Here is a 19276-nt window from a genome sequence, read left to right as displayed (position 1 = left end):
ATGTGATAGGAATAATTTTACTGTGAAACTATACAGCTACAACACTTTATAATGATACAAACTGCAAACAACCTAAATTAGAAAAAGGATTCAGCTGTGACAAATGACGTTTTGTATGAAAAATTACTCCCTTGGTAGTCCAATATGAAAAAATTTTAAAACAGTTTACAAAACTGTATGTAGAGCAGGAACCCAACTTTATATAACTTAACTATACCAAGGTATTAACAAATCAGTATTAATAAGGTTTGGGTGTTTTAATTTATTATTTTTATCTACACCTTTTCTTTAAGTTTTATTAGTTGCTTTAATTACCAAAAGTCATACATGGTTTACTAACAGGTGAAACAATATAAAACTATACTGTAAGAAGAGTTACCTTTCCCGTCTCTGTAAAAACACATCCTGACCAGTTTTATCCCCCCTTGAGAGCCAATGTCAGCAGCCTGGTAGTGTATATTCAGTTACACTTTGCCTATAATCACACCTAAGAGGCAAACATCTATCTATACATCTACTTGATCAATAGATGCACTGGTGCCCCCTGTTTATATTTTTTTTATGGGATAATACCCACACTTCTTGGTTCTTTTCTACTTAATATAACATAGGCACATCAAGTTAAAAGACACAGATTTCATTCTTTTTAATAGCTATATAATACTTCATAAAGCATATATATATATATATATATATATATATATATATATATATACCATAATTACTCAAGGCCTACTATTGGTTATAAAGGTTGTTTCTGGATTTTTAATACTGCAAGAAACGTTGCAATAAACATCCTTGAACACATATCCTTACATTTTGATATATGTATTTTTTAATCCAAAGATAGAGTCCCAAAAGTGAGTTTGCTGGCTATATATACACACTCTTAATTAGTAAATACTACCACATTACTTATCAGCAATGTATAAGCCTCATCAACAACACTGGATATAGTTTTTGCCAATCTGATAGTAACTTACTGTTACTTTAATTTGCATTTCCTCACCTGCTATGGGGATTGGGGTTTTCACTGGTTTACTGACCATTTAATTTACCTTTCTTCTTCCTCTATTCCCATCCTTTTCCTATTTTTCTATTGTATTGCTATCATATGCCATGCAAATAATTTTTCCTAAAGTTAGGATCACAGCTAACACCATATTTAAGAATAAATTCCAAATGAATTAAAAGTTTAAATAATCAGGGGTGCCTGGGTGGCTCAGTTAAGCTTTGGACTCTTGATTTCAGCTCAGGTCATGATCGAGGTTCACCTGCTTAGGATTCTCTCTCTCCCTCTCTCTCTAACCCTCCCCTGCTCGTGCACATGGGCTTTCTCTCTCAAAAGTAAATAAATAAACTTAAAAAAAAGTTTAAATAATCAAAAACAAGCTATCAATAACAAAATATAAAGTATCTGTATGAACTTGGGATCAGAGAGATTTTCTTGAGCAAGAAAATTCAGAAGCAATAAAGACAGACATTTCACTACATTAAAGTTTTAGCTGTATTTTTTTTTTTCCACTTTTAAATTATCAACAGATACTGCTTTGGGAATTTTTTTTCAACAAGTTTTTCTTTTTTTTAACTGTCGGCAGATATTAACAATGCTATCGTTATTCCAAAGTCCTATGATAAGACATGTCGAAAACCTCATCAGACACAGGTGCTGAGCTGGCAGAGGCACAGAACTGCCAAACACAACCAACCGCCTTTTAACACCGCCGCTACGACCACTAACCAGAAGCTGTGATGGGATTCTACACTTCCCAACTGCGGCTTCCGCATCCCGTCCACCAGGGAGGTTTCCTTTACCAAGGCCTGCCTAAACACGGAGCCCCGCAGCGGACCCCCGCCCCAGTGCCCTCCACCCCCATCGCACAGGGGGCGGCCGTGGGCACGCGGCCTCGCGGGAAAGGGCACATTTTGTTCCCGTCACGCGGGCACGATCTGGCACAAGAGAGAACTCACCTAGATGGGGGAACAGATCAGTGTCCAGCTGATGTTTCTGGGTGCACAGTCTCACCAGTCTCTGCAGTCGGCTGATGCAGGAGAAGTGTGGAGAGAAGGCTGTGGCTTTCATAAGGACCCGATCAGTGCTGGGCGGGTCCGCGGCGGGCGCCCTGCCGGAGGGCAGGAGGGGCAGCGGCCTCTTGTGAGACGACTGCCTTGCTTGTGCTATAGTGTGTGTGGTGGGGGCCACTCCCTGCAGTGGTAGGCTGGTGTTCGGAGGTGGAGGGGACTTGCAGACGAAACCCTGCGGTGGCGGCGGCGCCGGAGGTTTTAAAGAAGTGGGGGAGGGTGACGGGTGGGGGTGCTGCTGCGGGGGCTGCTGCTGTGAAGGTGCAGGAGGGGGACTAAAGTGCTCTTGTCGAACTTTTAAAATCTCGGTCTCTCTCTGGCGCTGCCGATTCTGGGCCAACTTGCTCTGCAACTTCTTTCTCACAGTTGCCCCTTTCTTTAGGTCATCATCTTCCTCGTTGAAAGCAAACGGGTCTTCCAACTCGGTTTCCAGGTAGTGGAGAGGGACCCTAGCCCCGGGCGGAGAGAGGGACATTCCATCCAGTCCATTGGGCATCTTCAAGGCCAGCGTGGGCACCGTCAGGCTGAAAGCCATGGTATCCATCTGGTGCCTGACCTTTACCTCATCTATAGGATCATTCTTTTTCTTCCTCTCTTTTTTCGGGATAAAGCCAAGTACCTGCAAGTGGCTGTTGCAGTACCTTTAAAAACACACACACAGAAGGGGGAAAGGGTTATGATATACAGAGTAAGAAAAGGAGAATATAGAACGACATGGTATAAATTGTGACTCCTGCCTAGTATGTTATAAATTCATGACTATCTTAACTCTTGGCATTGGTGGATTTAATGTAAACAACTGCCGCTACTCTCAAGCAATCCTCCAAGTCTGCCATTTTCCTGAAGCAAATATGTGAACTGTGTGTATGTGCAGAGGCTGCAGGACAGAAGCAAGTCATTCAAATAGTGAGTGGCCCCGGATAACCATCTGGCTATTGCTTCTCGCTCTGCTTTGTTATTTTATTTTGTATTCATAGCATACAAAGTAAGGAGTCTAAAGGATCACCTAAAACTCTCCTATGCAGAAATATGTATGTATGTATATTTTCAAATATTTGTAGTCACAAAGATCTTATGACATAGCCCCTAATAATGTAGTGTCTACAGTGTATTCTACACACACACACACACACACACACACACACACACACACACACAGTAAGAGAGAAAGAAGAGAATACAGAAGAGAAGGAAAAAGTAAATTAAAACTAATTAGTGGGACTACAGATGAAAGGAGTTCCTCAACAGCGAGAGAGAGAAGTACATGTTTCTACCTGCAGTAAATACTAAAATAATGCCCTGTATACAGATGAGGAAGCTAAACCTGATAGAAATCAAATAACTTGCCCCAAACCCCACATCTGGAAAGTGTCAGAGTGGAGACCTGAACAGATTATCAAAGCTCAGAAAGACTCTTAGTAGGTCTTCAACACGAGGCTACTTTTGTAATGTAAACGGTATTTTAAAAATACTAAAAAAGGACAGAATCCTTCTACATAATAAGAAAGTAGAATGCATGTTTCTCCAGTAAACCACACTGAAAACCTATGGAGGCTTTTCGCCACTAGAAAAGCTGTGTTTTCCAAACTGGTATTCCTTAAGCAATTCAGAGTAGGTTAACAAGTATGCTTTAAAGAGTATTCCATGCTTAAATAAATTTGGAAAATACTGGCTTAAACAGAATTAGACAACGATTTTGTTGTTTGTTTCTGATGAACAACTTCTCACAGCATTTTGTATGATAATGTGCATTATGCTTCGAGGTGGAGATGTACCCATCTGACAGTGTTTCCCTAACTTATTCGAAAATGGCATCTATTTTGACTGTAGCCCACCTGTGTTATCTCCATCGGACACAGTTTTGGGGGAAAAGGCACTAAAGTAAATAATTAACGTCAGTCCTCAAACTCATTGGGCTGCATCGAACAAATTTTAACTGTTTTTAACGTTTATTTATTTTTGAGAGAAAGAGTGCACGAGCGAAGGAGGGGCAGAGAGAGAGGCAGACAGGATCCGAAGCAGGCTACGCTATAGTGAAGGGTGTGATTTGGGGCTCGAACCCATGAACGGTGAGATCATGACCTGAGCCGAAGTCAGATGCTTAACTGACTGAGCCACCCAGGTGCCCCTGAAACAAATTTTTAAGTAGTTATTAAAAATACAGATTCACCAAATAATCAGGAGACATGGTTTCGTTGGCTTTATACATAAATCTATCAGAGGCACTTCTCAATTTTAATAGGACTATTAAGAAAGCTTTCTGGACAGTATAGAGAATCTACACACCTAACAAGTTTGGGCTAGGTCTCACAGATACCTTACCCAGAATAGATTCATAAAGCTGTGGCCAACAAGGAAAAAAGTTTCAGGGATAACCGCATTAACCAAGCTTCCCAATAAAGAATAAATGATTTCTGTTGTCGTTGTCAAGTCATTTTCAAATTAACAAAAGGGTTAGTGAGGAGAATAATATTTTTTTAATTTGGAAATCTAATTTTTCTGCTCATTACACACAGGCAGCCTGAACTGGTAACTGAGCCCGCTATGCGCCGCCACCTCACGTAACATGGCAGAGGCTGATCTGCCTGTACAGTCCTTCCTCGACCTCACCCTCAACTCCTGCTCCAGTCACTCTGTCAGCATCACCACAACACAGAGTCTGAATTTGTAAAAATATTTCCTCTTCTAAAAGGGAAAAGTTTTCATAGCTAGAATTACAACAGCTTCCTTAGTTATGATCGGTGCTTAAAAGTGTACAAATATGAACAGGGAAGACATTGCTAAGGGGTTCTTTTGAGGGGAGGAAAATGTAAAATTGGACTATGATGATAGTGGTACAACCTGTAAATATCCTAAAAAATACTGAATTGAACACTTCAAGTGCATGAATTGTATGGGATGTGAATTATATCTTAACTAAGCTGTTTTAGAAAAGAGTAAACATTGGGGCGCCTGGGTGGCTCAAGTCGGTTAAGCATCCGACTTCGGCTCAGGTCATGATCTCGAGTTTCATGAGTTCAAGCCCCGCGTCGGGCTCTGTGCTGACAGCGCAGAGCCTGGAGCCTGCTTCGGATTCTATGTCTCCCCCTCTCTCTGCCCCTCCCCTGCTTGTGCTGTCTCTCAAAAAATGAATAAATGTTAAAAAAAAGAAAAAAAGAAACAAAAGAGTAAACATACAAGAAACAAAAAATTTCTTGGCAAATATATACTACTAAAATGTATAAAATTATAGCAAACAAATTTAAAATATTATATAAAATAACCAACATAATATAACCACTTACCTCTGAGACACCAACGTAACAGTGATAAGCCTTAGCTTCCCAACTTTAAGTATATTAGGAAATTAACTTTACTTTTTAATTATACCAGTACTTCTACTGAACATAACATTATTCTACTTCAAAAAGGTAGAATCCCATAAGTTAGCATTTATAATACATACCAGATAAGTTGGGCACCAGATATTGAGAACCTTCCTTTAGCTGACTACCAGTCAGATCATTTTATCAACTAAGAGTCCTCAAGGGGGAGGGAAGGCCTCAGGAATTTGTTTTCTAAAATAATACATGAAACCACCTCAAATTCCTAAGTGTCCAAAGAAGAACTGCATTAACAATAATGAAAGCTTTGTTGGGATGAGCACTGGGTGCCCTATGGAAGTGATGAATCACTGGGTTCTACTCCTGAAACCAATACCACACTGTTTGTTAACTAACTTGAATTTAAAAAAATAAAAAACTGGGGCGCCTGGGTGGCTCAGTCGGTTGAGCGGCCGACTTTGGCTCGGGTCATGATCTCGCGGTCCGTGAGTTTGAGCCCCGCGTCGGGCTCTGTGCTGACAGCTCGGAGCCTGGGGCCTGTTTCGGATTCTGTGTCTCCCTCTCTCTGACCCTCCCCTGTTCATGCTCTGTCTCTCCCTGTCTCAAAAATAAATAAAACGTTAAAAAATAAATAAATAAAAATAAAAATAAAAAACTAATGAAAGCTTATTTTCAAAAGAATCTCAATCTTTTCTACACTATATCATATCATAGAGTGTAGTTGTAACTATCAATATTTATATACATGTTTAGACCTTATATGAATTCCACCTGGATTTTTTTTTTTTTTTAAGTTTATTTATTTATTTTGAAAGAGTGAGTGCGCATGAGCTGGAGAGAGGCAGAGAGGGAGACAGAGGATCAGAAGTGGGCTCTGGGCTGACAGGAGAGAGCCCAAGGCGGGGCTCAAACTCCCGAATGAGATCATGACCTCAGCCAAAGTCTGACACTTAACCGACTGAGCCACCCAGGTGCCCCTCAACCTGGATTTGAGGTAATAAGAAAAATATTACCTCCTGCTAGCTAATGTCTACTCTAATCTATTCCAAATGCTACAAATAATAAAAATATTGATCACATTTGCATTGGTTTGAACCAATTTTGAAAAAATATATGCAATTTAGTAAGTACTTAAGTATTGCTTCTTTTGACATAGCAAAATTCCTTCTTGTTCTAAAAAGAGGAAATTACTTCAAATATCAAGGTGAAGACCTAGGATTGAGAGAATTAACATCTTGGAGAAATTCAGAGCTACTCTTGCTTTACTTCTTACTGCTAGCTAGTAGAAATTTCTTTACCTACTTGCTTCTGCTGAAATGAAGGAGAGGAAAAAAGCCACAGTGGACAACTGCAACTGTGATAAGCTGACAAAACTACAGGGGTGCCTATCTGGCTCAGTCAGAAGAGCATGTGACTCTTGATCTCGGGGTTGTGAGTTCAAGCCCCACATTAGATATAGAGATTACTTAAATAAATAAATAAACTAAAAAAAAAAAAAAAGACAAAAATTATAGATGTGTTTATAGTGGAGCCTGAAGTAAATTAATCCAAGTTCATCAATTCTTCAAGTTAAAAAAGGGCAGGGGTAAGAAGAAATGGGCATGTTAAGTCTGCTAAAACCAACTGGACCCATATGGTTAGCCAGGAACAGTGGTCCCTTTCTCATCTGAGATTAAAATTTTATTCCTTGTCTCCCTGAGCAGCTGCTTCAAATTTTCAGGTATTGTAATGTGAAGCTTTAAGTGCTCATTAGAAATTCTCAGAGAGTATTCCCAAATCACCACATGGTGCTATACTCATTTTGGTGAGAGGTCTATCAACACAAATTATCTATTTCATCCTGAAAGTGTAAAAATTGTTCACCATGACATATAAAATACATGGTTTCTTTTCAACCAATGTATGCAGGTGACAATTGCTTATGTATAGGAATAAGGATATATATATATATATGTGTATATATGTGTGTGTGTGTATATATATGTATATATATGTGTGTATATATATATGTATATATATATATATACATACACGTGTGTGTGTGTATATATATATATATATATATACACATATATATACACATACATACATATTTTAAAGATAGAAGTAAAAAGTTCACATTTTCTACCTAAAGATAACAAGTATTTGAAACTTTTGGGAAAATAATCGTGTTATCTCCCTGTGACATCCTGCAATGATCCACATGGTTTCTGGAGAAGTGAAGAAAAAGAAACATGAAAAAGAGGCTATAAGAGGAAAAAAAAGAGATTATATGGGAAATAGTGTGAATTTTCCTAAGAATATGAATGATGAATAACCATCATAAGACTCCTCTAAAAACACCTCCATGTTTAATTCAGCCAAGTAAAAATTCACAATCCTAGTGATAAAGCCTACTCATACTAATGAAAATATCATTTTTCAATTATAGTAAACATACTTTATATGGAACTCTTTTAACCAAAAGAGGCAACATTATAAAACAATGCCAAACACTGCTTAGAAGTCTGATAGAAAATAAATCTAATTCAAGTAATCATTCTTTTGAATAATTTTCAAGAAGTACATACCCTTTGCTACCTTTCAAGCACAGATTTTAAAATTCCAAAATTATTATTGTTAATTACAACACCTAAGTAGTTCCTATAATTTCTGTTGTTTAAGCAGATTTCTATCAAAATCAGGACTTACTTTGTAGGACTGCAAACCAAACACAAGCAACAACTGAGGGAAAAATTCTTTTAAAGTCTATTGCATCAATAAAAACACTCAAACATACTTTTCAAATAATTCCCCAAGTTTACTACCCCATTTTTTAAAAACTGCCATCTCTCATCTTTAGAAGCATTCCAAGGTTTACTTAGATTACCCCTGGAACTCAATGTTTAAATTCACCACATTAAGAAAAAAAATGACAAGAAAAATTCCAAGCCTATGAATTAAATCAAAGATGGATTCCCACTATTAGCTCTTACCTACGATCCTCTGATTTGGGGATTGGGTTGGTGCAGCGTTGGCTGTTATATTTGGCCACATATTCACATTGCTTGAAGGGGGCAGTCTTGTCCTCCAGAACGTGTCTGATACAGAAAGCGTAGCCGTTGAGTCGCCGCTGCTTGCACAGTTTGGGGCTATATGAGCACAAGGGCTTATTGTCAACCTCAGAGAAGTGTATATGTTTCCCTTCATACATCACGTGACTCTATTCCTTGTGAACATCAGCTAAAAGACCACCACAAAAAAAGAAACCCAAATGATAAATCAGAGAGTATAAGGCAGATTTAAGTTGAGAATTTCACTGAGGGACTTCTGGCCCCACAGTCATACCTGATTTTAAATCTTCTGCACCATAGCAATGTTAAGAGAACCCCAAGGATACCACAGTTTGGAATGCTGCAGAATCAAGATGAAGCAGATTGTCTACAAAAATATCAAAAGGCCTAGTTAACAAATAGGAACATGAAAAGCTTGCTCACCTGGGAAGTGAAATTCTAGGATATCACCCTTCCTAATGGGATGGATTCTTCATTGTAATCCATCATCCCGACATTAAATTCAAATAATAAGAGACATGATAAAATATCAAGTTACCTTATCCCTCCAAATTGAACTAAATAACTTTTACTCTGGTTAAGTGTTGTAAGTACCTCAAAGTTACAAATGTCATAAACAGATGTCATAAGGTGGCAGGTCTTTTTTATTTCATTACTGGTGGCTGATTGTTGCATCTGTTTTCAGAGCCCAGATCTTTTCACAATACCAGAATGAACCTACAGACCTAAAACTTCCCTCAGAAATTCAACATTTTTTGATATGTTGGCAAAATATTTGGCAATTTGCAACAAATGTTCCTATGAAATACAAAAAAAAAGGAGGCAATCCCTATTTTAAAAGTCATTTTGCCTGTAATATTTTCCACATTTATCCCACCCAAACTATAAACTTCTTGAGCCCAAAGGCTCTTCACCCAATACACTGCTACCATTCAGTGCACTGCTATCCATAAACGCTGCTCCCAACTACGCTAAATAGTCTAAGAATCATGACTTCTAAGATTCTGGAGGTTTAGTAACAAAATGCAAGTTAGAAATCACATAATGCCCACTACCTCTCTACACACAAAATGTCCAACAGGAACATTTACATATTGTAACTCCATATAGTCTACAATGAAACTGAATCAACTGATTTGTCAAGTCAGGACTGTATGTGGGCTGATGTGGTCTAACACTTTCTCCAGAATCCAAAAGTCACCCAGATGGCTGATGAAATAGCTTGGATCCTAGCTACAGAAAAACTCAAGAAATACTCTCTTCTTTACAAAACTGAATAGGAAATTCCTTACACCAATAAATGACAAGATACATAAATACTTAAAGGACTCAGAAGACAGGTTTGCCAAAATCTGCTACTTTCGGTGTTACCTTGAACAAATAATAAACGCTCAGTTTTCTCATATGCAAAATAGGGGTTAATAGTAGTAGCTATGTTACCATCACGTTGCTCTAAGGATCAAGTAGATAACAGAGCACACAACCCACCAAGTATCAAGCACTGAACAAATAGGAGTTACTAAAAAATGTCAATGCTGGGGCGCCTGTGTGGCTCAGTTGGTTAAGCTTCCAACTCCGGCTCAGGTCATGATCTCATAGGTTGTGAGTTCAAGCCTGCTTGGAATTCTCTCCCTCTCTCCCTGCCCCTCCCCCACTGGCTCTTTCTCTCAAAATAAACAAACTTAAAACAAAACAAAACAAAACAAAAAAAATGTCAATGCTCTCCCAAGAAGACATCCAGATGGCCAACCGACACATGAAAAAATGCTCAGCATCACTCATCATCAGGGAACTACAAATCAAAACCACAATGAGATACCACCTTACACCTGTCAAAATGGCAACATTAACAACTCAGGCAACGACAGACGTTGGCAAGGATGCGGAGAAAGATCTCTTTTGCATTGTTGGTGGGAATGCCAGCTGGTGCAGCCACTCTGGAAAACAGTATGGAGGTTCCTCAAAAAACTAAAAATAGAACTACCCTACGACCCAGCAGTTGCACTACTAGGCATTTATCCACGGGATACAGGTGTGCTGTTTCGAAGGGACACATGCACCCCCATGTTTATAGCAGCACTATCAACAATAGCCAAAGTATGGAAAGAGCCCAAATGGCCAACAATGGATGAATGAATAAAGAAGACGTAGTATATATACACAATGGACTATTACTCGGCAATCAAAAAGAATGAAATCTTGCCATTTGCAACTACGTGGATGGAACTGGAGGGTATTACGCTAAGTGAAATTAGTCAAAGACAAATATGACTTCACTCATATGAGGACTTTAAGAGACAAAACAGATGAACCTAAGGGAAGGGAAACAAAAATAAAAACAGGGAAGGGGACAAAACAGAAGAGACTCATAAATACAGAGAACAAACTGAGGGTTACTGGAGGGGTCATGGGAGGGGGATGGGCTAAATGGGGAAGGGGCACTAAGAAATCTACTCCTGAAATCATTGTTGCACTATATGCTAATCTGGATGTAAATTTTAAAAAATAAAAAATAAAATAAAATTTAAAAATGCCAATGCTTTGGGGAGCCTGGGTGGCTCAGTCAGTTTAGGGACCAACCCTTGCTTTCAGCTCAGGTCATGTGTCTCCTGGATTGTGTGCTGGAGCCCCCACATAGGCCTCTGTACCGACAGTGGGGAGCCTGCTTAGGATTCTCTCACCCCCTCTCTCTACCCCTCCCCCACTCATGCTGGCTCTCTCTCAAAATAAATAAATAAACCTTAAAAAAATGTCAAGAGGTGCCTGGGTGGCTCAATCCGTTAAATGTCTGGCTCTTGGTTTCGGTTCAAGTCCTGATCTCACTCTTCGGGAGTTCAAGCCCCACGTGAAGCACTGCACTGACAGTGCAGAGCCTGCTTGAAATTCACTGTCCTTCCCCTGCTCTCTCTCAAAAATAAATAAAATAAAAACTTAAAAAAAATTTTTTTAAATAAGAACTTTCCCTTTTCACTTTATTAGGATACAAGGAAAAGTTGTATTAAAAATTTTAATTTAACTGTCCTAAAGGTCTAGATGTTCAGGACAGGAAATATTTCAAAGCAAACTCATGCTGTTTCATTTTTATACTCTCTCTTTGGCTTGCTCATCCACCTGGTCAACATAAATATTTCATAAATTAGTTCAAGTAAACCTCTGTGAACTTCAGGGGGAAAATACACTGGATATAAGTGAAACAAGTAATTTATAGAACTAATTTGATTGCCATTGTGAAAAAGCAGCCAATGTATCTAGCTGCATGAGAATATTTTATAAATAATAGAAAGAAAGGACACCTGGGTGGCTCAGTCGGTTGAGCGTCCAACTTCAGCTCAGGTCATGATCTCACAGCTTGTGAGTTTGAGCCCCGTGTTGGGCTCTGTGCTGACAGCTCAGAGCCTGGAGCCTGCTTCAGATTCTGTGTCTCCCTCTCTCTCTGCCCCTAACCCACTCGCATGCTGTCTCTGTCTCTCTCAAAAATAAATAAACATTAAAAAAAAATTTTAATAAGTAACAGAACAAGACTGAGGGCAGGGATGGAGGGATATGATGGACCACCTTCACTTTTAAGACATATTCTAGGTTAACAATCACATCTGTGTAGATTGATGATTTCCCTTTCTTTCCAATTTTTATACATCTTTTTTTCTCTATTTGAATTGGCTAGAACTGCTGGAATGATGCTAATAATAATGGCAACAACTGTAACTCCCGTTAAATGAGAATTGCTTACCGTCAACAGTAGGAATAATGCAAACTTTTTATAAGACATATTTCCTATCATGTTAAGAAGTATCAAGTAATTCCTATTAAGAGTTGTTTAGGGGCACCTGGGTGGCTCAGTCGGTTGAGTGTCCGACTTGTGCTAAGGTCATGATGAGCCCTGCATTGGGCTCTGTGCTGACAGCTCAGAGCCTGGAGCCTGCTTCGGATTCTGTGTCTCCTCCTTCCTCTGCCCCTCCCCTGCTCATGCTCTGTCTGTCTCTCAAAAATAAACATTAAAAAACAAATAAAGAATTGTTTCTTTTTTAAAATAAACTCAGAACTGATAGTTAATTTTACCAAATTCTTTTTCAGCTTCTCAAGAGAAAATCATTTTTCTCTTTTATACTTTTAAAAACACGGCACTTAGTATTTCCCATTAGTGATGTATTTAGTATTTCCTGATTTCCTGATACTTCATCCTGGGATGAAGGTAACTTGGTCATCATGTATTATTCTTTTAATGCGTCACTAAATCACACTTGCTAATTTTTAGGATTTTTGTAATTTGAGACTGGTCTAGTGTTTAGTTTTTGTGTGCTTTTTCAGAATTTGGTATCAAAATAATATTTCAAAAAATAACTTAGCAAATCTCTTTTCCTATGTACTAGAACAAGTTAAAAAGCACTGCAGTTATGTTTCTTAGAAGGATGCCTGGGCCTCGTGCTTTTTTGTGTAGATCAGGTTTTTTCATACTTACCTGCACGCAATTTAGCAATAGGACCACTTACATTTAATTTCCTAAATATCCGTGATGCATTCTCTGACTCTGCGTCTGTTCATACACAGGTGACTCGTGCTTTCTCCCTTTGCTCATGATTAGGCTCAATGGGGGTTTATCTGTTTAAAACTGTTACCAACATCTTAAAAGAAAGGTTCAAATCTCTTAGATTTATTAATACCTCCAAGTATGTTTTCTAAATCCATCAATTTCTGCTTTTATATTTGCTAATACCTCCTTTCTGCTTTCTTTCCATTTTATTATTATTATTTTGTAACTTCTTGGGATGAATTCTTCTCCTCTATCATTCTTTTCTTTAGTAATTTACTTATATCTATGAATTTTCCGCTGAGTACGACTTTAGCCATATTCCGTAAGAACACATAGAATTCTGATGATTGGTATTACTAGTTGATACGGATTTGATTTTTCAATTTTTCCTTTAGCCCAAGAGTTGTTTAATTGTCTCAGCTGGCAGAGTTTTATGCTTTCCTTCGCTTTAGTTCTATAAGAATAAGGAGAATATGGATATATCTCTGCTTTTTGGATTTGACTGATATTTTCTCTGGGCTGTAATAGGGTATGCTTGAAAAAGTATTCGTTGTTTCCATGGTGTGCTGTTTGCTATTCCGTATATCATGCTATTACCTTTTACTTTTAAGTTTTCTAAAGCACAGTTTTAGATCATGGGTCAGCAAACTGGCTTAAAGGACAAATTTGGCCCACTACCTGTTTCTGTAAATAGTTTTACTGGAACAATGTCCTGTTCATTCATTTTACATGCTGTCTATGGCTGCCTTCACATCGTAATAGAGCTGAGTAGTTACAAAAGAGATCGTATGGTCATGACACTTAAAAAACTCACTAAATCAATCAATCTCTAAAATATTATTTGCTGGTCCCTTTTCAGATGCATCTCTTAATGGATATAACTTTTTTGTCCCAATCTGTCATTTTCTTCTAATAAATGAGTAGTATCTAATTTATAATTTTATATTTATTTACATGACAAATAGTTTGTCCTAATTTTATTTTTTTTTGTGTTGCTTTTAGCTTTTAATTTTTTATTAAAAATTTCACTATATAGTCTGTTTTCCTGGAAGATTTATAGTCTGTGTCCTTTGGATAACATCTCTTCACTCCACACTAAGAAAAGAAATTGGTATATGATTGACCCTCTGAATAATGTGAGAGTTAAGTGCACCAACACCCTACATAGTCAAAAATCTATATATAACTTTTGACTTCCCAAAAACTTAACTACTAGTAGCCTACTGTTGACTGGAAGTCTTACTAATAACATTAAACAGCTGATTAACACATATTTTGCATGTTATATGAATTATATACCGTATTCTTCTCTATTTTCATTTTGTAACTACCCAATCTCCAATTTTTCCCTTATATTTCTGTACTGCCATAGTTTATAACATTATAATATTTACACTTACATTTATTTAATGCTAATCACTAATCCTTTTAACTTAGTGTTCAATTCATCTATTAATTCAGTAGTTTATAATACAGTCACCTCCCTTCTCCAGCCTTGCCCCGCTTCTGCAGGGCTGACTTAGGAGAACTACGCTGTGCTTTTTCTGTTCGGAAATATGTGTCAATCGATATTATACTTACACGATAGCTTACCTGGACATAAAATTCCTGGGTCATATTTTTTTTGTCTAGTGACCTTGTGTATTTTTTTTTTCCATTTTGACTTAATAATAAGTCTTTACATTTAAAGATTAGAAACCATTCTAGAATTTCAAGTCTTTTATTAGGGAAACTCTTCCTTAATGTCTTGGTAAGTTCTTTCTGCTTCAATGATTCTATTCTTCAGGGGTTATCAATTATTGGTATGTTAGATTTACCGTGCTCCGTATCTATCACTCCCTTTTACTTTTTCCATTTGGATTGCTCAAATCTCTCAAGCTTACCTCCATTATTCCCAACAAGAGTGTATCTGATGCTTTGAAAGTGACCTTCATTTGTATAATAACTACGTATATATTTTTTCTTTTGTAACCTGTTCTATCAGCTCACTCTTACCTCTTCCCGTTGTCTTATCATTGATTTCTTGAGCTTTGTCTCCTCTTTAATCTCCTGCTTCAGAGAAGCCATCTCACCCCCAACTCACCCCCAACTCCACACACCACCTGTCACCATAGGGAACTATGTTCATAATTTTCACTTGCTGGGCTCTTTCTGGAAATGATTATCACCAACACTCTTCCCTTGAAGCTTGACTCAATGCTGAACTTGTCTCCCCAACTCACAGAGGCCCAAAGGCCATAGATTTTCAGGGGATGATAATGCAGGCTTCATTTCTCTTCAGTGGACCAAGATCAGCAGCTGTAAAGATACGTGCTTCCAGTTTCTCCTCTACTCTAAACTTCTCGCAAACACAGTTATCACTGCAGTCCGTAATTCAGCCCTCCCTCTGGCCATTCAGGGAGCCCAATGTACATACCAACTCTGCCATTCCACATATGCAGGTTATTGGTTTTGCTCCCAAGGTGTGTCAGCTATTTGGGAGAAAGCTGCATCCTCACTTTGCCTGAGTTCACGCTCTCCCGGCATGCTCTTACCTTGACTCAATTTTCACTGCACTTACCAGCACTCATTCACTTATTCTGGTTATAAGGTTTTGTTAGTTACCAAAGAATGAGTTGCTTTTGTTTCTCACGCTCCTTGTTACTTCTAGTTGGTTTGAAGAGAACAAAGATGTCAGTACTCTTTATATTTTAAAATTCTGTATGGTAAAATATATCAAAATAAAACCAAAATCATAAAACAAATGTATTACCCAATTTTTTGTAAGAAATCCATTGCTTCTGTAATCAATTATTTTTTATTTTAAAGAATCAATATGCTATTTAAAAAGTTAATAAACTTGGGGCGCCTGGGTGGCTCAGTCAGTTAAGTATCCAACCTTGGCTCAGGTCATTATTTCATGGTTCGGGAGTTCGAGCCCTGCATTGATTGGGTTCTGCACTCTCAGTGCAGAGCCTGCTTGGGATTTTCTCTCTTTCCCTCTCTCTCTCTCTCTCTCTGTGTCTCTCTCTCAAAATAAATAAACTGTATTTATTTATTTGAAAATAAATAGTTACTAAAGTTGATTCAATTCATTTCACTATGTGAAATCCACATGACTCTAGCTTTAATGGCAAGTATTTACTAATCACTTGTGAAAAGTTCATCATTTTCTCAGAAGCTGTGGAAAATAGTAAAAGACACAATTTTTAACTAATATAACACTGTGTTAACTAAATGGAATTAAGATAAAAACCTAAATTTAGAAAAAAGACATAATTTTTGCCTTTAGATGATATCGCCTATGAGACAAGATGCATTCAAAAGGAAGTGTACAATTGGAGGCCCTCATGACAGCTGAGCGGCCCAGGCTCCTCTAGTCTCATCAAATCTAAGAAGCTGCTCCCTCTGTCTAGAGCAGTGGACATCTTCCCTGTTCGTGCTCCCACTTGGGGCCAGACCTAGTCCAATCCTTCAGAAGCCAGCTTAGTCATGGCCACCTACAGATTCCCAAAGGCTGGGTTAGGTACATGCTCCTCTGAGGTATTCCGTGCATTTCCCTGTTTCAGTGATCATCACATTCCACTGTAACTGCCTATTCTGCTGTCTTCTCTCCTAAAAAATAAGTTCCCAGATGGACAAACCATTTTCTGTTCATCATCATATCCCAGGGCCTAGCACAGTGCCCAGAAGTTAACAGGTGCTCAATAAATAGGTGCCGCTTACATAAATAGCTTCTGTGACAGTAATTCTTAATTCCAGGTGGTCTACCTAAAACAGAGGTTACAATTCACCCAGGGATCATTAAATAATTTAAAATCACTAAACTGGCACTTCGGACAGTCTGTACAGTAATTTCTAATAGCCACAGTCATATACCAAGAGAAAGTTAGTATAATTTAGAAACTTTAGGGGTGCCTGGGTGGCTCAGTTGGTTAAAAGTCCAACTTTTGCTCAGGTCATGATCTCACAGTCTAGGAGTTCGAGCCCCATGTTGGGCTCTGTGCTGACAGCTTAGAGCCTGGAGCCTGCTTCAGATTCTGTCTCCCTCTCTCTCTGCCCCTCCCCCACTTGTGCTAGCTGTCTCTCTCTCTCTCTCTCTCTCTCTCTCTCTCTCTCAAAAATAAACCTTAAAAAAAATTCAGAAACTTTAAAGTTTTTATGAAGTAACATCAAATAGATATCATATAAAGTGGCACCCAATGTCTATTCAGCAAATAATGTTTAAAAAATAAGTAAGAAAGGGGGCGCCTGGGTGGCTCAGTCGGTTAAGTGTCCAACTTCAGCTCAGGTCACGATGTCACAGCTCGTGGGTTTGAGCCCCGCATCGGGCTCTGTGCCTACAGCTCAGAGCCTGGAGCCTGCTTCCAATTCTGCGTCTCCCTCTTTCTCTGCCCTTCCCTTGCTTGCGCTCTCTCTCTCAAAAATAGATAAACATTTAAAAAATAATAATAATAAATAAAGTAAGAAAAAAGTGACCTTGTAATTTTTCTGTAAGTCTAACACTATTCTGGGATACCTGGGTGGCTCAGTTGGTTGAGGGTAAGACACTTGAGAGCGTCCAACACTAGATTTAGGCTCAGGTCGTGATACCAGGGTCATGGGATCCAGCCCCACTTCTGGCTCCCCTGCAAAGGGCTCTGTGCTGAGCGTGAGGCCTGCTTGAGATTCTCTCTCTCCTTCTGCCCCTCCCCCATGCACATGCATGCTCTCTCTAAAATAAAAAGAAACAAAAACCAAAAAAACCCAAAAAAACATTTTAAAATAATATAAGTAAGAATGCCTTCAAATCTGCCAATTCAGCCTTTTTTTTTCTTTTCTTTTTTTTTTTTTTTTTTTTTTTGAGAGAAAGAGAGCTTGCCCACGAGCAGGGGAGGGGCAGCGTGGTGGTGAGCACCCTAAGCAGGCTCCACACTAGGCCCAGAGCCCCACAAGGGCTCCATCTCACTACCAGGAGAGAACTCGAGGCAAAATCAAGAGGCCAACACTTAACCAACGGAGCCACCCATGCACCCCATATTCAGATTCTTTCTAACTCAAAGAATTCACTGTCTACCCACCTGCCCTCTTCAGTATTTGCCACAAGGTGCCAAAGCTCTTGCCAAGGACCTCTAAGACATTACAGAATGGTGTTTAATTTCAACATCTTAGAAACAACTTCTATTTAACCTTAATTTTTTTCTATCTACCTGTGATCAATTTTTCTTCCCATTTCTTTGATTTTTAATATTTTAAAGTTCCACTAAAAACCAACTCTATATCATTCTATGTTTTGAACAATCAACACTTCGCCATTTTCAAATCCCTCTTTTAAATGCTCAATTTAATCTTCATACTTAATATTTCCAATTCCCTAATGTATTCAGACTCACTTTATATACCATAAAAGGAAAGAATGTTGGAGGAGAATGGCCCTGTGCTTTGAAATCTAGCTTCCTTCTAAATGAATTACTATTTAATATCAAAATTACTTTGTCTATAAACTGGACACAACTCTTCATCTGGTCTTCTCTACATTAATGGGTTTTTAATTAAAGAAGAAATCATAACAAAAGCACTAAAGTAGATCTCAGAAAAAAAAGAAACCTATTTTTTTTTCATTTTTTACATGTAGCCTCCTACAACTGACGTTATTTACCCCTAACTCCAAAGGTGAAGTTCACATAGCCTTCACTCCTTAACATTTGTTGTAAGACATAAAGAGAGGAAACGTATAAAGTCCACATGGTCTTAATCAAATTATTACTGTCTAATCCATGAAGAAGAAAAACTATACCTAAACTCTATTTTTTAACACATGATCAGTATCACTTGAAAAAGATAAAAAAATCCCAACCACACTCAATTTATTGACAGCGATAGTAGATATTATCTTCTGCTGTGGAAATAACTTGTTTGGACTGTAAGTGGATCTGTGCTCCCTTAAAGAACACAATGCAAGCAACTGAACACTAGAGAGCAGAATATATGCCGTTATTTATTACTAAAAGGCAAATGTAATCATTACTGAGAATAGTCTCACAGAATTAGTATTTCCACAGCAAACAGCAAACATATCCACATACTGGAATTCAAGAGTGGAAAATAATGGTTAGGTATAAAATCTTAAAAAACATACAAACAACCTTCCTCGGTATTATATTATAATGCTGAGTTTAACTGGAAAAGAAAACACTTCCTTCCCATAGTTTCTTCTCTCAAATACAGCGGAAGAAGATATTAAGCAGGGAGAAAAGACAAGCCTTTAACAAAGCAACCTATGGCCCTTTCAGTCTTTCCACAGCAACACATAAACCAATCTGACCAAA

At 38.2% G+C, this 19276-nt stretch overlaps 1 protein-coding gene across 2 annotated transcripts in view; it reads right to left on the bottom strand.

Annotated features, from left to right (window-relative positions):
• The window catches only part of INO80D (INO80 complex subunit D), a 62385-nt gene that overhangs the window by 35030 nt on the left and 8079 nt on the right, over nucleotides 1–19276 (bottom strand). The window contains exons 2-4 of one of the 2 annotated variants that reach the window (XM_047083170.1): nucleotides 8733–8825; nucleotides 8381–8627; nucleotides 1972–2723 (exon numbers count right to left, since the gene is read on the bottom strand). In XM_047083170.1, the coding sequence (XP_046939126.1) occupies nucleotides 1972–2723; nucleotides 8381–8598 (970 nt within the window). In that variant the 5' untranslated portion in view covers nucleotides 8599–8627; nucleotides 8733–8825. The remainder of the gene's footprint in view (nucleotides 1–1971; nucleotides 2724–8380; nucleotides 8628–8732; nucleotides 8826–19276) is intronic. The other variant, XM_047083171.1, reaches the window with a different exon arrangement.

This window comes from Lynx rufus, unplaced genomic scaffold, assembly GCF_022079265.1.
Source record: "Lynx rufus isolate CCGP_SWC_20201006 ecotype Redwood Valley unplaced genomic scaffold, mLynRuf1.p SCAF_2, whole genome shotgun sequence".
Classification (NCBI taxonomy): Eukaryota; Metazoa; Chordata; class Mammalia; order Carnivora; family Felidae; genus Lynx; species Lynx rufus.
This window is presented reverse-complemented; position numbering and strand designations above follow the sequence as displayed.